This window comes from Rhineura floridana, chromosome 1, assembly GCF_030035675.1.
Source record: "Rhineura floridana isolate rRhiFlo1 chromosome 1, rRhiFlo1.hap2, whole genome shotgun sequence".
Taxonomy (NCBI): Eukaryota; Metazoa; Chordata; class Lepidosauria; order Squamata; family Rhineuridae; genus Rhineura; species Rhineura floridana.
This window is the reverse complement of record NC_084480.1, coordinates 148,597,867-148,618,560: the sequence shown is the minus strand read 5'-3', so window position 1 is coordinate 148,618,560 and position 20,694 is coordinate 148,597,867. Positions and strand designations below refer to the sequence as shown.

Genomic DNA, 20,694 nt, shown 5'->3' with positions numbered 1-20,694 from the left:
AATTACAGCCCACCTATATATCTACTAATCAAAGGCCCCTAGCCTTTGAAAGCCATCCTGCACAGGAAAAAGTGATTCAAGAAAGAACCACGACAGGACTTTTTCCTTCACCTTTTCTATGTCAAATGGCCATTGACACTTCATCTATGCACCCTCATCATACCACACTTCCATAACCAACACAAAGAAAGGGCTCTTTAGCTAATTATATGAGATTTCAAAGGCATGCAGGGGTTCAGAATTTCTTCCAGAAGTTCGCCAAAAGGAAAGATGGAAATTCAGCACAAGTGTGGCAGAAAGGTAACACAGACTAGCCCTGAAGTGGATGAGAAAGAGAGACTTGAATGTCACCTGCGTACTGATGGTGCTTCACCAAACTGCACTATTCATTGATTTCATATATATCTCATTTATGAGGCAGAACTGCAGATCACAAACAACCACCCACCACAGACTTCCAGAATCTTCCTGCTAAGTATGTACTGAACGACTTGATGGGAGACTCCCAGATAGTTGCAAGCTCCTATGGTCATATCAATGCCAGTAAAGAAAAAAGCATCAAAGAAACAAGGGCCAGTGCCAAAGGGCAGCCAGGTTGGGCCCAGGCGAAGGGCCCCGCAGCCCACAGGGGCCCCTCGTTAGGGTGGGGGAGTAGCGCTCCCCTTCCGCGATCTGCTGCAGGCTCCCTGCCGTGGATCGCAGGAAGGGAGCTTTTCAAGCCGCCCCCCGTTCTCTCGCTTCACCTACTTCTTTCTCCTGTCTTCTGAGGCAGGGTTGCCATCAACTGGGACGGCAGCGGAGCCTTTTTTAAGGGGCTGATGCTCCTACTGCTGTCTTGGTTGATGGCAGGCATGTGCGTGTACGTAGTGTACAGTGCATGTGTGCCATCAACCAAGATGGTGGCGGACACATCAGTCCCTTAGAGAAGCCTCCGCTGCCATCTTAGTTGATGGCAGCCCTGTGTACACAGCGCATGGAGAACGTACAGCAACAGGAAACAAGAGAGAGGTAGGTGGAACAGGCAGGAGCTGCACGCCCGGGACAAGCTGGTGCCCAAGGGCCCAGTCATGCCTGGCGCCGGCCCTGAAAGAAACGCACCATGACAAGTACCAAAAGCCACAGAAAAAAATATAGTAAGAGCAAAGGGTCCCTCCAGACAGGACTTTCACTGCAGGTCCGTCTATGAGGCAACAAGCGTTTCTGCTTTCAATGTGCATTTGTTACTGTTTTGTTCTGGGCCATCTGCTCTTCCTCCCATGTCCTTTTCCTGATTTAAATTGTCCCTTTCTCCTTTCACATCAAAACATTCTCCATCTCTCCTCCCTCTGTTTTCTGGGTTTCCCCAACCCTCTGGAGCAGATTTGGGGAGGGTGCAGGATGCATGCGGGCGAAGAGAGAAGGAAACATCCTGTTGTGCAAGTGCAAATCCTTGTGCTACCTAGGGTTACCAGGTCTCTGGTTTTCGGCCGGAGTCTCTGGTTTTTGGGGGCCCCTCCGTTTCTCCAGCTAGCACCCCTTAATCTCCAGACTCTCAGCTTCAATTTTTTAAAAAATTAAGTTTCTAGGTGGTCTGGTTCCCGAGATATACACCAAAACGTCAAACAACAACCTTCCCCAACTGTTAAATCTGTTTTACAGATCTTTATAACAGCTCCTAGCTCTAACTACAACTCCCATCAGCCCAATCCAGTGGCCATGCTGGCTGGGGCTGATGGCAGTTGTAGTTTAAAAAAAGTAACTTTTCCAAGTTCTGAAGGGTGCTGAGAGTTGCTAGGAGATGCTCTATTCCCCTCACAGAGCTTTAGTCAGAGTGGCTGACTGTTAAAACGCTCTGGCCACTGGAGCTTTGTCAGGGAAATAAGAATCTCCTCTCAGCACCCTTCACAAACGACACTTCCCAGGATTCTTTGGGGGAAGCCATGCCTGTCTCAAGTGAAATAAAAGTCTGGTGTGGGTGTGGTCCCCTGATTAGCCAAGCCCAGCAGCTGGGAGTCTGGCTTTTAGAACATTGACAGTTGGTTCTTACTGAGCATGCCCAATGTTATCATTGAGTTCCAGGTAAAATTTCTTAAATTAATTAAAAATCAGCGAGGCATTTTTTAAACTTTTAAACTGCAGAAGATGAAGGTCAGAGTATGGGGCAAGGTCAGTAATAGGATTACAGGTACTCTGTGAACATGGCTGATTTTTAATGAATTTCAACAGATTATGAGAACTCTGACAGAAAAAAGTCCAATAGGGGTCTGGGGTTTTTTCTTTAGACTTTGAACTCTCGATTCTCTCTGAATGTTTTGTGTATCGCCATGAAAATTGAGAGGGTTGTTAAGCAAGCGTTTCTGAGTTCAGGACTATAAGTTTTGTAAGGTTTTGTTTTGAAATGAGCTTATGGGAAGCATCAGAATGGCATGGGAGCTATTTTCAATTTAACATTGCGGAATGTGAAAAATCCACGATGGCTATGGTATAAAGCCACTCTCGTGGCTGTATAATTTCTTTTGCAACTTTGTAAGCTTCCTCTGGTGTCTTTGCAGCCAATCCATATGAAACAGAAATGCCAACTTCTTTCAATAGTCCCATGCTCAGGTATTCAATGCAGTCCTCTCCCCCACCCACAGGTCACCAGAGCTTCCTTCCCTTCTTCCCTTCCCCCCCACCAAGGATCTCCAGAGGTCCCTTCCCTTTCCTTCTTCCCTCTCCCCCGCCACCAATCGCCTTAGCTGCTGTCTGGCCTCCCACCCAAACACTGAGGGCCACAGTCTCTTCCTCTACTGCTGGCACTGCTGACCTCCCACCTGGCCTCTTCTGCCCAGCTGGCCTTGCCCAGCTTCTTGCAACCAGCCTCAGTCACTCAATAAGTCAGCGTGGCCAAGCTGCTACTGCTGCCACCAGCCTCTCCCGCTTGGCCTATAGCCCAGGCTGCAGCTGCCGTGGTCAGATTCCCACCCGCCCGCGCCTTCCTGCCTACTTGGTTGGCTTTACCCGGAAGGCTTTGCCCGGCCGGCCTCAGCTGCCCAGTAAGCCAGCACAGCTGAGCTGCTGCTGCTAGCAACAGCAGCAGCCTTCCACCCAGCTTCTCATCCCCCACCCAACTGGAAGCTGCAGCAGCCTCTTGTCGCCTGGCTTGTCGCCCAGGCTTGTCACCTGGCCACCTGTACAGGCTGCCGAAGATCTGGCTGTGCTGCCAGATAGCTCGCCGACTTGTCCTGCCCCCACCGTCACACAGTGACATCATGACAGTGTGACAACATGAGGGCTTACATTTTTATATACACATATGTGGAAGCTGAACATGAGATGGAGAGGCTCGCAGCATTAACACTCTACTTGCTCCCCTGTTAGGTCTCTAGGGTGGTTCAACATAGAGAGCAAATCAAGCCTCTGTATCTTCCCGGCTCCAGACAAAACTAGCCAAAGAATGAACACTGGCCTATCATTCTCTTTTAGCTAGGATGACACAGCCTTCAGCCAGGTGAGGGGGGAAAGGGCTGCCCTTTCCTTCTGGAAGCATCACTAGCCTGTTGTTTCTATGGCAACACAACCAACTCTTTTGTCATGTAAAAAGGCTGCTTAACAGGCTTGGCTAGGGCCTTTAACAAAGAGATTTGTTTGACCACTTCAGCAGTTCCTTCTACTACAGATTCCAACAGCCACAGCCTTGGAGGAGCCCCAAAGATGGCATCCAAACCAATCCCCTCAATCCTATAACAATACCATGCCACTAAAATTCAGGTGCAGATCACCACATAAAGGGGGGAAAGTGCAATATATAGCATGATGCAGATATTCAGACCAACCCATAGAAAAGCCAGAGAGAAAGAACAAATTACTGAAAGAAAAAGTATTGAGACAAATTAAAAATGAAAGACAGACAGATTATTGAGACAAATGATTGAAAGAAAGAGTAAAGGTGCCCCCCTCCCGCACACACGGGGATTTTTCAGAAATAGGTACGATTTTTGAGCACATCTGGTATCTACAAGCCACATAGTACCCCACATTTAGCTTGCTGTGCTCCAAACCGACTACTTTTTTCAAAAGAATGGAAACGTACGGGGAGAGAATGGAATGTACGGGGAGGGGCAGGGCAGCTTGAGTCATCCATGTGGCAGTGTTGAGGAGGCAGCCCTCATTTGCCACATTACACTTACTTTCTCTTTGAAGAATTCCTTCTTGTAAAGTTTTAGCCATAAAGTGCTGAATAAGGCATTTAGAAAGCTTCTGTGGACCCTGAGGGAGCAGGGAGAAGACAGCGAAGGAATAAGAGAGCTTTTGAAGGGCAAAAAGGAAAAAAAAGAGGAGAGCCAGAGTTTGGCATTCAATAGAGAATCCGAAGGAATAAGTAGAGAGGAAGAACAGAATGACAAAGTAAGGTGAGGAAAAATGAATGAATAACGAAATAAATGATCCAGTCCAGAAGAGGGCTGGAATGTGGCAGAGAGGGGGAAGGATCAAAGAATTGACTTAAAATGCAATGGCCACTGGTGGTTCCATGTCAGTGGGGCAGTGGAATCCACTCCAGGTTTTAGTCCAAACTTTCAAGGAGCAGTCTAAGGTGCTGAACTAAAATCTGGAGCAGATTCCACTGCCCCACTGACATGGAGCCACCAGCCATCACAGGCAAAATGTGGGCTCCCTGGTATGTACCCTCTGCCTTGACCCCTGAAGAAAGGCTAACTCCCTTTCCTGTATGCCAACCAGTATGTTCCGCAAGGGTCCACACGTGACCTTTGCCAATAAAAATGGGTGGGGTATGGGGTTGCCTAGCATTGCCTACATGAGAGGGCCTCTGAGTCTAGAGGTGAATGTATCATCCAAGCACTCCATCATTGCCACGGATAGGCTCTTGCTAAAAACACTGAATAATGTTTAACATTCAAGATAGTATTCAATTTGGTGTCTCTCTGGTAAACACAGCATACAGACATTCTATACTACAGTGAAAAACGTACCTGCCAAGCCTCAACTTTCTTGATATCAGCGCATGACCCATTGGTGAACAGCCCTTTCCCAGGAGTGCAAGTGTATATATCCTGCAACGCATGGGCAATGGAGTATACTGCCAAGTATACATTGTAAGATATCCGCAGGTGAGTATAATCCATGTATGGAGTCTCCACACTGGTGATGTTTTCATGCCCTGTACATGGAGGGCGGAAGGCAGTTGTGCCATTTCCAGCTCCAGTGCCTTCTTCACGGCTCTTCTGAAAAGAAGCAGAGCCTGGATAATTTTTGTTACCATCTGCCAGGTAGCAGTTAAACGTCTCCTCCCAAAACTCTTTGATAAATCCATTGTTAACCGATTTCTTTGGGTTCACCTTCTGTAGAAAGTCGCGAAAGCCAGGGATCTGTCCTGCCTTCAGAGCGAATCCAATGGTGCCACCCATCACGTGAAAGAATTGTGGCATAGCTATCAGTGAAGAGCTGGCCCACGCTTCACTTGCCAGCCAAATCCTGCCAGTGATGTTACGTGTGACAATCTCTTTGATCAGGGGTTCAAGATCTGGGCCGCTAGAGAAAACAACTATCACCTTAGCTGTGGAATTCTCAATGACTTTCACCACCTGCTGGATCTGGTCCTCAGGTAAATACTGGGCGATGAGCTCACTGAAGTCAATGCAGATGTTTCTCTCCTCCGTTTCTTCCCTGAACTTTTCAATTCCTGGCCGGCCATAATTGTCATCTGCTGCAATGGTACCCACCCAATTCCAGCGGAAGTACTCGACAATGTCTGCCATGGCAGTGGCCTGGTGTTCATCATTGGGGATGGTGCGTAGGAAAGATTTGTACTCATTCCTGTTGCTCAGCAGACGGCTGGATGAAGCATAGCTAACCTGTGAGAAGGGACAGTGAAGAAGCAGTTAAGCAAACTGAGGGGAAAAACCCCAACAAGCCAGCAAAAACAATTTGTAAAGGTTTTCTTTGCTCTTGCTATCTTGGAGTTCTTATGGTGACATGAGGAAAGTGATGCCCCAAACCCAATCATTTACATTTTTTAAAAAGCTGTTTTCTTTTGTTGTTCCAACTACTTACCTCAGACTTTGTCTAGCGCTCCATCTACCTGCAGGCCAGTTGTCCACCCCCCTGCTATATTGGAACCTGAACATTGCCTTGCCCCACCTGATGAGAGACTACCACCTGATGTAGAACACTGTGTTTTATGAAGAAGTGCTTTTACTGTTCTTTCTCTATAGTCTTCCTGATTCTTCTACTGTTCACCTCCAATGGATGTCCCTGGATCCTAGTATTATATGAGAGAGAGAGAGAAATGTCTCTCTATCCATTTTCTCCACACTACACATAATTTTATAAATGCATATTAAGGCTCCCCTCTTATTCACCTCTTTTTCTAAGTTTAAAGGCCCCATATATTATAGTTTTTTCTCATAAGGAAGTTATTCCTACCCTTTTCTGCAACCTTTTCAGCTCTACAATGACTTTTTTGAGATGCAGCAACCAAAACAGCACACAGTATTCAGAGTGTGGTTGCACCATAATGTAGAAATGCATTATTATACTGGCAGTTTTATTTTCATTCCAATTCCTAATGATCCTTAGCATGGAATTGTCTTTTTTCGCAGCTGCCCCACACTAGGTTGACAATTTCATTGAGCTATTCCCCATGACCCCTTTGTGGTTAGTCACTTCCAGTTCAGATATATTATCATATATAATAACGATTAAGATTGTCCTTCTGCAGTTCTTCAAAATCTACTTTTGTTTTTACCACCTTGAATAATTTGGTGTTCTCTGCAAAGTTGGCCACCTCACTATTCATCCCTAATGCCAGGTCATTTGTGAACAAGAACCAGTCCCAATACAGATGTTGTTGCTGCTGCGGTTGGGGTGGGGAGCAATTGCATAGAGTCTGCATGTTGGATTATTTCCTTTAGATATAAAAGGCTTGTGCCATTCCAGAAGTGCTCAATAGTCCTCAGAAGCACATGAGCAGTTCCAAACAGCCCATGCTGGAAGTGCTGAGAGACCACAGCTGTTGGAAAAGTACTCTGCTCACCTAGTAACTGTTCACACTGGTATTAAAAAATGGTCCAGTTCAGTCAATTTCTGGACTGCTCTGCTGATGAGGGCTCTCCTTTATTCCAGTCAGTCATGGCTAAACTCTGAGCTACATGCAAGATACTGGGGCAGAAAATGGTGTGTGACTGAATAAACTAATGAGTGAAGAAATGGTTTTTGCCTGTGCATGTTTCCAGGGCCAGAGGGTGGAGAGTAAAACAAATGAAATTATATGTGTGTGTATGTGTTACAATTTGAAAAAAATTGAAGGATGTGTGCTCTGTGTGTGTGCTCTGTGTGTGTGTGTGCTCTGTGTGTGTGTGTGCTCTGTGTGTGTGTGAGAGAGAGAGAGAGAGAGAGAGAGAGAGAGAGAGAGAGAGAGAGAGAGAGTGGGGGAGAGTGTGGGATGACTCCACCACGTTTGGCTCTGCCTACTGCTGCCATGTGGCCTCCAGAAGGTTGGAGCCTTTGGGTTTCCAATCATGCAGGGCAAAGCAGAAGGCAGGTTCTGATGAGGAAAAGCCCAAACAAAGCAACCAGCACCCTGGAAAGCTCCATATGTAGCTGTGGATGGAGAGTAATATAACATAAGCAGGCTTGAAGGAACATCAGTCAACAGGCAAACCCAGCTGAGCCTTAAATAGAACTGCAGTTCTATCTCGATGGCTAGTTCCATTTGCAGTGAAAAGCATCTTCAGATAAAATGGCATTGTCTGCTTAAACAGCCATTGACTCCAGCACTGCAGGGGAGACCCAGTGAGTCGTTTGGGCTGGAGTTTTAAGGATGGCAATAAAGTCCTGGTGGGTACAGGCTCCTTTTATATTAGAGCTTCAGGAGCAGTGGAGACATTCAGGGCCAGTTCAGAGGGCAATTCTCACTCTGATATCTCCTCCAAATCCATAGCTTTGTCTCCCCAAAATGTGGAGTTGTACCATGAGGTCATGATGATACATGAACTATGGAATTTGCCATAACACATTTTGATGGGTTTTTTTTAAAGGCATGAGACAAATTCATGGATGACAAGGCTACTAGCCACGATGGCTATATGCTACTTCCCGGATCAGAAATCCCAGTTGCTATGTGGTCTTCAACTGGTCCAGACCCAAGATCCACCTATGACTCCCAACCTCCAGCATGCAGCCCACTTTCACATTTTCACTTTTGATATTTAATAGTACTAAAAACGCACATTATTAATCCTAAAATGGCAATTCACAGAGCAATATACATAGGGTTGTATTCAACTAAGTCCTACTCAGAGTAGACCCATTTAAATTTATGAACCTAAGTTAGTTATACCTATTAACTCCCGTAGGTCTACTCTGAGTAGGACTAGCATTAAATGCCATCCCCAGTGTTACCTTAGCATTACTACTAAATGAAAACCAGTTATTTTTATACTTGATCTTAGCTAAAAGGCCCAGAAGTTACTGAAAACCAGTGAAGACTCACTCCCAGTTTCAGCGAGACACCTCAGCATGTTTGTTCTTCCAGATTTCATTCCAGTGAATATTAGAAAGTCTAATTCGCAGCTCAGTTCCTACAGCTAAACTAGCTTTGGCTGTAAACACCTAGTTGCCAGATCAAAGCATTTCCATTGGCAACACCTGGAGGGAGAACAGGTTGATCTGCCCATCAGCTGCAAAATCTCTTTGAAGCTGAATTTTTAAAAACTGCACTCAAGCGGCTCCCACCAGGTTTTACAGTAAAAGGGGGTGAGTTTGACTAGCATTGTGAGCCCCTGTTTTCAGAACAGAGAGGTGGAGACGCACTAGAAATGGCAGAGAAGGATGAGTGTATTTCTACCCTTTGTTTTGCTTTGGGAGTCACCATTGTTGAGAAGCCTTCCTCACAAAGATAGTGCTACCAAATGGCAGCAGATGGATGATAAATTCACTTCCCGATTCTGGGTATTCTTTACAAACCAAAATCCAAAACCTTAGTAATCTTAGTTGCTGAAATTGCACTTTTAAGCTTGTGTCACAACAAAGTTCAAGGAATTGTTTCCACAACTTGTATCATTATTCCAGTGACTCCGTGTCCACAGTGAATGGTGATTGTATCCACTGTATCCCCTCACGTAAATTGTGGGGAAAATAGGCACTGAATCATTCAATTAATTATTCTACATGTTGCATAACACTTCCTTTGATAGATGCAAAATTTATTGTTTGATCTTCCTCAAAAACCCGTGTAACAGTTGGAGAGACATATCAATGGAATTTTCTGATTAAAACTATTTTCAGTGTTTTTTAAATGCCTCTATTTTTAAAACACAGTTAAACATGGTAAAATTTCTTCCCTGATTTGATGTATATCATTCAAGCAGCTGAACACATCTACAAGGTATGCCAACCTTAAAAGCCACAATGAATTGTGAAATAAAAAGCATATGTTGATTTATTTCTCAAAAGCTCCAGAATAGCCTTGTGAGCACTTTTCCTTGTAACAATCATCTCACTTCTGTGTGTATTTTTGTGTTCAGAACTCATTTCTTTGCAGAGGACTTGTACTGGCTTTGATGAAATTAACAATTCTCACACTTTTTTTCTAGAACAGAATGCAGAACTTCACTCATATGTTTGGAAACTAGTGCTTATCTGTGGAGAAAGCAATGAATCCAAGTCACTTTTTGAACAGATTGAATCAGACCATTCTTCCTTTATGTCATAGACAGAGCAAAGTTTTTTTGCTCTTCAGAAACTGGATCTCCATTCTTTGGGGGTAGGGGGAATCAAGTAGCTTGTTTTTAAAATTGTCATGCTTTGTTTCTAAATGCCTCAACAGCTTCGATGGTTTCAAACTTTCATTTGCTAGTGTCTTGCCACATTTCACACACTGGGGTATTGGTATGCTATTTTTTCCCCAATACACGTGAACCCATATTTCATATGTTGTTGGTCAAACCTCCAGACCCTTTTAGTAGTTGTGTTGTCTTGCTTTCTGGGGGTTTTCTCTACAGTGAAGCCTATCTTTTACTGAGTAAGAGGACAAGTCATCATGACTGTTTTCTTGCCAAAAAAGCATGCATGGCATGTGGAAAATTTTTTAAATACGTCTTTAAAATTGAGAGACAGAAGGAATCATTGATTTTACATACAATCCACACATCAGTCCATAGCATACAAAATATAAAATGTATATCCATTCTCAAGGCCACTGAAGAAGACTTCTTGTCGAAATGCATTTGGCACATTTTGTATTTTCATGGGCATTAGATTATGCTTATTGGCCTTTGTTCATAAGTTGCCCTTCACATTGTTTTGACCACATCATATATTTTGTTTCTTACTATGTATGGGTATTGAGTTATTTCCAAAATTTTCTGGCCTATTTTGCATCATTACATGAGAACACCTACAAGGATTTCACACTGTTTGTTTGTATACATTAAATTTTTGATATTTTTTATAACATTGTATTCATGTCTGTACCTTAACCTTTTCTGGAGCACATCCAAAAGGATCCAACTCTCCCTGGCCTTCTGTATCTCCTCTTGCTTTCTGTGACTTTCTGTCACCTGCTGTTGCCTTTTTCTCTCTACCTTTTTGCACTTTTTCTCCTGTCACCTGTCTTCCCTTTGGGTTTATCTCTTCTCACTCGCTGCTTTATCTTTGCCTCCTCCTTGCATGTTGCCACACTGTCCCTTGTTTCACCTACTTTCATCACCTTCTATCACCAAGCTGCCGGCCTTGTGCCTTTCCCTCTTGGCTGGCATCTTCTTCTACCTTCTATTTACCGTCAGACATTTCAATCCTTTCTTTCACCCTCCTCTACATTCTCTCACCTGCCATTGTTGTCTTTCCTATAGGCATTCAGAGCCATTCCATGGCACGTCCATGTTCAGAACAGAAACAGTTACAGTTGCCTCTTCACTTTCCTTCCAGCACTAAAATCTACCCTGCCCTCCCCCCAGCTCAGCACAGCTTTCTTTCCTTATAGCTCACCAAAACACGAGCTGAAAAATAAAGTGTTGTCGTGTAAGTGGGTACATGGCTTGAATAGATATCCTGAAATGGGAGGAAGCAATATGTGAAGTAGGGAAGAGGGAAATGGAAGCAGGGCTGCTTGAGGCACTTGAACTTGTCAAGTGTACAGAAACATCCATAAATGGATCCCCCTCTTTGCCCAACAAGGAACTTTTCCCCTGACCCAGCCCAATTTCAAGTTATAGGGAGTGTGGTGAGGATGATGGCGCATCCATGCTCCTTCCCACTTCTTGCAGCCACTAGACTCCTGCTGTCACTGCCTGGGCACCTAGCTGCTGCCATGTTGGAGGCCCGGCCTGGCAACCAAGAGGTCTTCTGTATCTTTAAAAGTTGTGCAGGGGGAAAGGAAAATTCCACCTTGTGGTTTTTTCCATTACAGGGTTGCAAGAACACCTGCACTTGGCTGACTTTCTCTTCTCCTAAAGATACAGGATCAGTCTCAGGCCAGGAACCTGGCAACCCTAGTCTGAATACTAAAGAACTTGGAATCCTCAAAATGGTATGTGGGGTGTGTGTGTGGATGCCTTTGTCTCATTGTCTCATGCATGAGACATGCATTGTTTCATGCATGCCTTTGTCTCATTTGGTAGTTCCATAGAATGAAGCCATGCATGCCTTCTTAGAAAGACAGATATAGCAATATTTCCTCCCTGTACAATCATGGTAGATGACAAGCAGAATTCATTTGCTGCTTGGTTAATCTAAATGCTTCCGTCTGCAGAACCTTATCCAACTGCTTCTCATCTGGGAGAGAAGCCAGATAAGATGACATGTGCTCCCATAAAAACAACCCTTATCTTCCCATAATGGCCTGATCATTGGTAATTTGGAAAGTCAAACCTGATGAAGAGTAAACTTGCCTCCCAATCATGTCCAATTTTCTGTAGTCCTTATCTATAGGAGCTGAGGGAGTTATATTCCCTTGATGGCCTCCACCTCTAATGAGTTAGCAGAGGGATGAGCAAGGAAAAAAGACCCCCCAATGTTCGGTCTTATACATACATTGTTTTCTATCTTTCTCATAGCAAAGAATCCAGCGCTAGTTTCTTCCACAGACGAGAGGCAACATCCAACATACCCAAGATTACAACCAAGGATAAAGCTACAGGATCCGTAAGTTCCAAATGGAGGTTCTAAATATGGATCTACTGCTCTTTGTGAGGGCACTCCTGATTGCAGAGGTCCCAATCACATCGAAGCTCATATTTAGGCTTCCTTCCTGCAGATATCTCTGCAAATAACAGGACCAGTGGTACAGTCGATTTATGCAATGAATATGTGAAAGAGGGCTTCATAGTGCTGGTGTTCAGAGCAACCCTCTGATTCTGAATGAGATCTAGTTTCCACCACTGACTTCAAAACCAAAAAAAATCTATATTTCTAAATTACTAAACACCCAGGTGCTGCTATTTTTGCTCTGAATGCTATGTCTGTTCTTTTGAATTGAGAGACCTTGAAATGGTAACCCACACTTTCATCACCTCCAGGTTTGAGTATTGCAACATACTCTATGGCAGGGACTGGCCTTGACACTGGTTTTACATGCTAATCAATTCTAAAATATGTGACACTAGAGATGCAGCAAATGCTTTATAAATAGACCAATTAACTTTAAAGCTTTATATGACGGTGAGTTTTTTGAGTAGCTCCGTCCCTTGCTGACAATTTTCTCATTTAACTACTTCTCCAGCTACAATTTTATCACCAAACTGTCCTTGAAGCAGGATAAACATCTTCCTGGCTAAACTGGCCAGTCTGACAGTTTATCAACTTTTTATTTACTGTATTCACAAGCTACCAAGACCGGAAGAAGCAGTATCTGTTTTTTCTCCTTTAAACACCCGTAAAACATTTCTCTGTTATCGAATTAACAGTAGCTTCCAACTGCGGAACAAATGTATTTTATTTGACCCTGTTTTCATGTTCCACAAATGTTTTATTGTGATTTAGCCATCTACTCATTTGGGAGCTGCAAACTGCAAGCTCAAGGACGTTAGTGTATTTAAAGAGACATACATTGCTTTCGTCTTTTTTCCGATATTTTTAACTTACCACTTTTTATAACAATGAAGTAACGGATGAAGATGGCGGCGGAGTAGGAGGTTGTGGAGTTGGAGCTCCTCCGACGTTTATTAATTACCATCTTAAAACCATCTTAAAACGACTTTTAAAACATCCTAACATCTTAAACATCCCTTGATTGTTGCAGGAGGTGAGCTAGAAATTGTCTCCCTCCCTTTGATACTATACCGGTTGCTACGTGTTCCTTCTCGTTGCCGCTGCGGTCGTGCTTCCATCTTGGCGTGGGCTGGCTCCTCCGGCGTTGCGGCTACTCTGGCCCGAGGGCTTGCTGCGGCCTATGGCTGCTGCTGCGTTTTTGCTGTGGCTCGCCGCCCCTTTGTCGCTTGCTGCTGTGGTCGGGACGCCGTTGCCGTCACGTGTGACCTACGTCATTTTGTGTCGCCGCGGCCCCTGTTTGCTTGCTTGTTGTTGGGGGTTGTGCTGCCCCGGGGCCTGTTGTTTCTCCTTCGCCGCGGCTGTGACCTGCCTGCCTGCTTGCCTGGGCTTCCAGCTCGTGCGTTGTGGCTGCCATCGCAGGTTGGCCGCTACTGGGGCATCGGGGCGTTGCTGTGTTGCTGTCGCCGTGCCGCTTGCCGTTTGCCTGTTGCCTGACGCCATTGTGCAGCTGTGGGCCGTCCTGATCCCGGGGTGCGCAGTTGGTGGGACGCTGTTTATATCGCCATCGTGCTGTCGTCGTTGCCATTACTTGCCCGCCCAGGTTGGCTAGGACCTTATCGCCGTGACTCGGACCAAGTATTCCATAGTTAATACAGCTTCAATGCTTCTGCTCTGATTTATCATTGCGGCCGGCTGCGACTACCATTCTGGCCGGCTATCACAACCCGGTTCTTGTTTTATATTGGTGTATGTATGGATGTATAGTTGTATGAATGTGCGTGTGTGTATGAATGTGAATTGGATTGAAATGTATTGATTTAGTTGAATTGTATTGATTTAGTTAATTAACTTAATTTGATGTAAATTGATTGGTTTAATTGATTAATTAACTTAATTTGATGTAATTTAATTGGTTTAATTAATTAATTAATTGGTTTAATTAATTTGTTTTAAATTGGTAAATACTGCTGCTATAGGGTACGGAGGCGGGTCTCCGGACGAATTTTATTAGGGTGGGTGGCCTGCTGATAAGCAGATAAAGATAGAGGCATGTGCAAGCCGGAGAGGGAGGTGGGGGGCCAAGTTATAGGAAGTTTGGGCAGCAGGGTGCTGCTAGCAGACCATGCCGGAATAGGGGAACACGGGACAGATGCATTATATCCATCCCATGTTCCGGGTCTGCTCAGAACCAGACGAAAACTGGGGGATGCAAGGTTCCTACCGACCTTCGACTGCTGTTATGTAATGCCAGGTCTGTGGCTCAGAAAACCTCGCTCATCCATGATATGATCTTGGATGGGCGCACAGACCTGGCATGTATTACGGAAACTTGGCTGGACGAAGCCTCTGCTCCAATTCTTGAGGCCATGAGTCCGCCAGGTTTCCGTTACGCACAGCAGCCGAGGGTGGGAAGGCTGGGAGGGGGTGTGGCAGTCATCTATCGAGAGTCCTTGGTTTTTGCCAGACCTCCCCTCCATAGGACTCAATTTGTTGATTGTATGTACTGGAGGTTGGGCCCGAAGGGCAGTTTAGGGATCTTGCTGGTGTACCGCCCACCCCGCTGCACGGCAGATTCCCTGGCCGAGGTGCTGGAGGTGGTCTCGGCTGTACGGGCATTGTCCCCAGAGCTGTTGGTTCTGGGTGACTTTAACGTGCATGCCGAGGCCGCTCTCATAGGAGCCCCTCGGGATTTCCTGGAAACCATGGCTTCCTGGGAACTGTACCTAAGTAATACTGGGCCCACCCATGTAGCCGGTCATGCTCTCGACCTAGTATTTGTCCTGGGAGAGGAGAGAAGTGGTCTGAAGTTGGGAGTGATTCTTGCCACTCCTGTGTCATGGTCAGACCACTACCTGGTAAATATGGACTTCTCGTTGCCATGCCCCCTCCGCAGGGGTGAAGGACCTATTAAAATGGTCCGCCCCAGACGCCTGATGGATCCGGATGGATTCCTGACTGCGCTTGGGGAATTGGAACCTGCTGAAGGTCGCCCGGTCGAAACCCTGGTGAAGGAGTGGAACGTGGGGATCACCAGGGCATTAGACCGGGTGGCTCCGGAACGTCCTCTCCCCCTGAATAGAACTCAGCTAGCACCATGGTATACACCACGGTTGCGTAGTCTGAGACAGGAGGTGAGACGACTAGAGCGCCGGTGGCGGAAATCCCGCTCCGAAGATGTCCGGACACAGGTTAGAGCAGCAGTAGCTGCTTACCAAGTGGCAATAAAGGTAGGAAAGAAGGCTTTCTTTGCTGCCTCTATTGCGTCTGCGGAGTGCTGTCCCAGGAGGCTGTTCCAGGTGGTCCGAAGTCTGGTCGGTCCAGTTGCTCAGGAACCCTTGGAACAGTCAAAGGCCTCCTGTGACTTATTAGCAAAACACTTCGCCGATAAAATCGAACACTTACGGAGCTCGATCCCGTGCGCCGTGGACACAGTGGATGAACCAGAGTTGGCCAGTTGCATGCCGGTAAATTGGGATCGGTTTCGGCTTCTCCCTTCTGAGGAAGTGGACAAGGTGCTTTCATCTGTGAAGCCTACCACTTGTCTTACTGATCCTTGCCCTTCGTGGCTCCTTGTGAGCTGCAGAGAGAAATTGGGCGAGGGGATCAAAGCGGTGGTAAACGCATCCTTGAAAGAGGGTGTGATGCCATCAGCCTTCAAGGAGGCAATTGTAAAGCCCATCTTAAAGAAGCCCTCCTTGGATCCCCAAGTATTCGATAACTTCCGCCCAATTTCGAATCTGCCATTTCTGGGCAAGGTCATTGAGCGAGTGGTGGCCAACCAGTTGTCAGCACACTTGGATGAAACGGATTATTTGGATCCATACCAATCGGGTTTCAGGACTGGTCACGGAACTGAAACAGCCTTGGTCGCTCTGGTAGATGATTTGAGGAGGGCATTAGACAGGGGAGAATCCACCTTTCTTGTCCTCCTCGATCTCTCAGCGGCTTTTGATACCGTCGACCACAGTATCCTTCTGCTTCGCCTGGAGGGATTGGGAATTGGAGGCACTGTATTACAGTGGTTCCATTCCTTTCTCTCCGATAGGTACCAACAGGTAGCGTTGGGGGAGGAGGTATCAGACCCTTGGCCTCTCAATTGTGGTGTGCCACAGGGCTCTATCCTCTCTCCCATGCTATTTAACATCTATATGAAGCCGCTGGGGGCAATCATCAGGAGATTTGGGCTGCAGTGTCATCAATATGCGGATGACACTCAGCTCTATCTCTCGTTTAAATCTTCACCAGAGTTGGCTGTGGAGACCTTGTCCAAGTGCCTGGAATCCGTGAGTGGATGGATGGGAAGGAACAAGCTGAAGTTGAACCCTGATAAGACCGAGGTACTACTTGTGGGGGACAAGAGAAGGTTGGGCGACATTGACCTGAAGTTCAACGGGGTGAGTGTACCCCTAAAGGACCAGGTCCGCAGCCTTGGGGTTGTGCTTGATTCCAGGCTGTCCATGGAGGCTCAGATTTCGGCAGTGAGCCGGGCAGCCTGGTACCAACTACACCTCATACGAAGGCTGCAACCCTACCTTCCTGTTCACCAGCTCCCACTAGTGGTACACGCCCTGGTCACCTCTCGTTTGGACTACTGTAATGCGCTCTACGTGGGGATACCCTTGAAAACGGTCCGGAAATTACAACTGATACAAAATGCGGCGGCTCGACTACTTACGAATAGTCGCCGCCGAGATCACATCACACCAGTGTTGTTCGACCTACACTGGCTACCAGTTGTTTTCCGAGCCCAATTCAAGGTGTTGGTATTGACCTTTAAATCCCTACACGGTTCCGGCCCAGTTTATCTCACCTTCAACGCCACCAATTATGCCGCCCGACAAGATCGGCCACACAGGGCCTTCTCTCAATCCCGCCAACAAAAACAGCCAGATTGGCGGGTACAAGAGAGAGGGCATTCTCAGTGGCGGCCCCCACTCTTTGGAACTCCCTCCCAAAAGATCTCCGGCACGCCTCTTCTTTAAATGTGTTTCGGAAAGCCTTAAAGACCTGGCTCTTTCAGCAGGCCTTCGGGGTATCTGGGGAGGGTTAATTGTTATAACTGAAATGCCTCCTGCCCAGTTTTAATATTGTTGCTGCAGATGTGTTGTTTTTATATTGCATTACTGTATTTTATCAATTGTATTTTAACAATTTTGTAAGTCGCCTAGAGTGGCCATTGGCCAGATAGGCGACGAAGAAATTAAATTTATTATTATTATTATTATTATTATTATTATTATTATTATTATTATTATTATTATTATTATTATTATTATTATTATTATATTCTTTTCTTTCATTGAAAAATAATTATCTCCCGAAATCAATTTCTCTTTCACATTCATAGTCAGACAAAATAGCTATGCGGCTTAACCTTTCTTGCCTCATAGTACAATGCCTAGTTTTTTTATGAGAACTAGCTTGCTGAAACTTCTTTCAGCTTCTTCCACAACCACTGGCTTGTTATGTGCTTTCAAGTTGATTTTGTCTTATGGTGACTATGAATCAGCAACCTCCAATAGCATCTGTTATAAACCACCCTGTTCAGATCTTGTAAGTTCAGATCTGTGGCTTACTTTATGGAATCAATCCATTTCTTGTTTGGCCTTCCTCTTTTTCTACTCGCTTCTGTTTTTCCCAGCATTACTGTCATTTCTAGTGAATCATGTCTTCTCATTATGTGTCCAAAGTATGATAACCTCAGTTCCATCATTTTAGCTTCTAGTGATAGTTCTGGTTTAATTTGTTCTAACACCCAATTATTTGTCTTTTTCACGGTCCATGGTATGCATTTCAAATGAGTTGATTTTTCTCTTATCTGTTTTTTTCAGTCCAACTTTCACATCCATACACAGAGGTCGGGAATACTATGGCCTGAATGATCCTGACTTTAGTGTTTATCTTTGCATTTCAGGACCTTTTGTATTTCTCGCATAGCTGCCCTCCCTACTCCTAGCCTTCTTCTAATTTCTTGACTATTGTCTCCATTTTGGTTAATGACTGTGCCAAGGTATTGATAATCCTTGATAAGTTCAATGTCCTCATTGTCAATTTTAAAGTTACATAAAGCTTCTCTTGTCATTACTTTAGTGTTCTTGACGTTCACCCGTAGTCCTGCTTTTGTGCTTTCCTCTTTAACTTTCATCAGCATTCATTTCAAATCATTACTGGTTTCTGCTAGTAGTATGGCATCATCTGCATATTTTAAGTTATTGATATTTCTCCCTCCAGTTTTCACATCTCCTTCATCTTGTTCCAATCCCTCTTTCTGTATGATCTGCATATAGATTAAACAAATAGGGTGATAAAATACACCCCTGTCTCACACCCTTTCCGATTGGGAACCAATCGCCTTCTCCATATTCTGTCTTTACAGTATCCTCTTGTCCAGAACATAGGTTGTACATAAGGACAATCAGATGCTGTAGCACCCTCATTTCTTTGAAAGCATTCCAAAGTTTCTCATGATCTACACAATCGAAGGCTTTGTTGTAATCTATAAAGCACAGGGTGATTTTCTTCTGAAATTCCTTGCTCCATTCCATTATCCAACGTATGTTTGTGATATGATCGCTGGTACCTCTTCTTTTTCTAAAGCCAGCTTGAACATTTGGCATTTCTCGCTCCACATATGGTAAGAGCCTTTGTTGTAGAATCTTGAGCATTACTTTACTTGCATGGGATATTAAGGCAATAATTTGATAATAACTGCATTCCCTGGGATACCCTTTCTTTGAAATTGGGATATATATCGAATGCTTCCAGTCTGTGGGCCATTGCTTAGTTTTCCGTATTTGTTGACAAATATTTGTCAAAATTTGGACAGATTCAATCTCAGTAATTTGTAGCAACTCTATTGGTATGCCACCTGTTCCTGGTGATTTGATTCTTCCAAGTATTTTAAGAGTAGCTGTCATCCTTGCATCTCTTTCATATAGTTCTTCAGTGTATTGCTTTCATCTTCCTTTTATTTTCTCTTGGTCAGTCTGTGTGTTCCCCTGTTGATTATCCAACATCCCTGCTCTTGGTTTAAATTTTCCTTTAATTTCTCTAATCATTTGGAATAGGGCTCTTGTTCTACTTTTGTTGTCTTCTATTTCTTTACAATTACTATTGTAACAGTTCTCTTTGTCCCTACGTCCTAGTTGCTGTATTATTGCATTTAGGGTTCTGGCCGTGTTTCTGTCTCCTTTTGCTGTTGCTTTCCTTCCATCTTTAACCATTTTAACAGTTTCGTCAGTCATCTCTTGAGGTCTTTCTCTCTTTTTAACTAGAGGTATTTCCTTTTTGCATTCTTCCCTGATAATGTATGTAAATGTGTATTGCCTTCAAGTCAATTCCGACTTATGGCAACCCTATGAATAGGGTTTTCATGAGGCTGAGAGGCAGTGACTGGCCCAAGGTCACCCAGTGAGCTTCCTGGCTGTGTGGGGATTCGAACCCTGGTCTCCCAGGTCGTAGTCCAACAGTTAACCACTACACCACATTCCCTGATAATATCTCTGACTTCAATCCATAGTTCTTCTGGTTCTCTGTCAACTAAGTTTAAAGCTTCAAATCTGTTCCTTATTTGATCTTTAAATTCTTCTGGGATGTTATTTAAATTGTATTTTGGCATTATAATTGCTTTGTTCTTCTTTAGCTTTACTCCGATTTTTTGATATTACCAGTTCCTGATCTGTACCGCAGTCTGCTCCTGGTCTTGTTTTCATAGAAAGTATGGAACTTCTCCATCTTCTGCTACCGATTATATAAGCAATTCGATTCCTATATTGACCTTTTGGTGATGTCCACGTGTACAGTCGTCTTTTTGGTTGCTCAAAAAATGTTTGAATAGGGTTTTAATGAGGCTGAGAGGCAGTGACTGGCCCAAGGTCACCCAGTGAGCTTCCTGGCTGTGTGGGGATTCGAACCCTGGTCTCCCAGGTCATAGTCCAACATTTAACCACTACACCACATTCCCTGATAATATCTCTGACTTCAATCCATAGTTCTTCTGGTTCTCTGTCAACTAAGTTTAAAGCTTCAAATCTGTTCCTTATTTGATCTTTAAATTCTTCTGGGATGTTATTTAAATTGTATTTTGGCATTATAATTGCTTTGTTCTTCTTTAGCTTTACTCTGATTTTTTGATATTACCAGTTCCTGATCTGTACCGCAGTCTGCTCCTGGTCTTGTTTTCATAGAAAGTATGGAACTTCTCCATCTTCTGCTACCGATTATATAAGCAATTCGATTCCTATATTGACCTTTTGGTGATGTCCACGTGTACAGTCGTCTTTTTGGTTGCTCAAAAAATGTGTTTGCTAGCAACAAATTATTGGCTTCACAGAATTCAATAAGTCTTTCTCCTGATTCATTTCTATCTCCTAAGCCCCATTTCCCCACAATTTCTTGTTCTTCTCTGTTCCCTACTTTTGCATTCCAGTCCCCCATGTTTATCAGCACATCTTGTTTTGGTGTGTGATCAATTTCCTCCTGTACTTCTGCGTAAAATCTCTCCAATTC

At 44.6% G+C, this 20,694-nt stretch overlaps 1 protein-coding gene and 1 long non-coding RNA gene across 7 annotated transcripts in view; one reads left to right on the top strand and one right to left on the bottom strand.

Moving 5' to 3' along the window:
* The window catches only part of CASR (calcium sensing receptor), a 94,411-nt gene that overhangs the window by 35,114 nt on the left and 38,603 nt on the right, over window positions 1-20,694 (bottom strand). For 3 of the 6 annotated variants that reach the window (XM_061636533.1, XM_061636542.1, XM_061636552.1), the window contains exon 4: window positions 4,950-5,831. In XM_061636533.1, the coding sequence (XP_061492517.1) occupies window positions 4,950-5,831 (882 nt within the window). Of the gene's footprint in view, window positions 1-4,949; window positions 5,832-8,470; window positions 8,566-12,009; window positions 12,316-13,059; window positions 13,133-20,694 lie in introns of those variants that run through there. The other 3 variants (XM_061636579.1, XM_061636560.1, XM_061636570.1) reach the window with 3 other exon arrangements.
* Window positions 11,398-20,694, top strand: part of LOC133389264 (uncharacterized) — a 45,115-nt gene continuing 35,818 nt past the window's right edge. The window contains exons 1-2 of the long non-coding RNA XR_009764052.1: window positions 11,398-11,506; window positions 12,033-12,120. This is a non-coding gene — a long non-coding RNA (uncharacterized LOC133389264). The remainder of the gene's footprint in view (window positions 11,507-12,032; window positions 12,121-20,694) is intronic.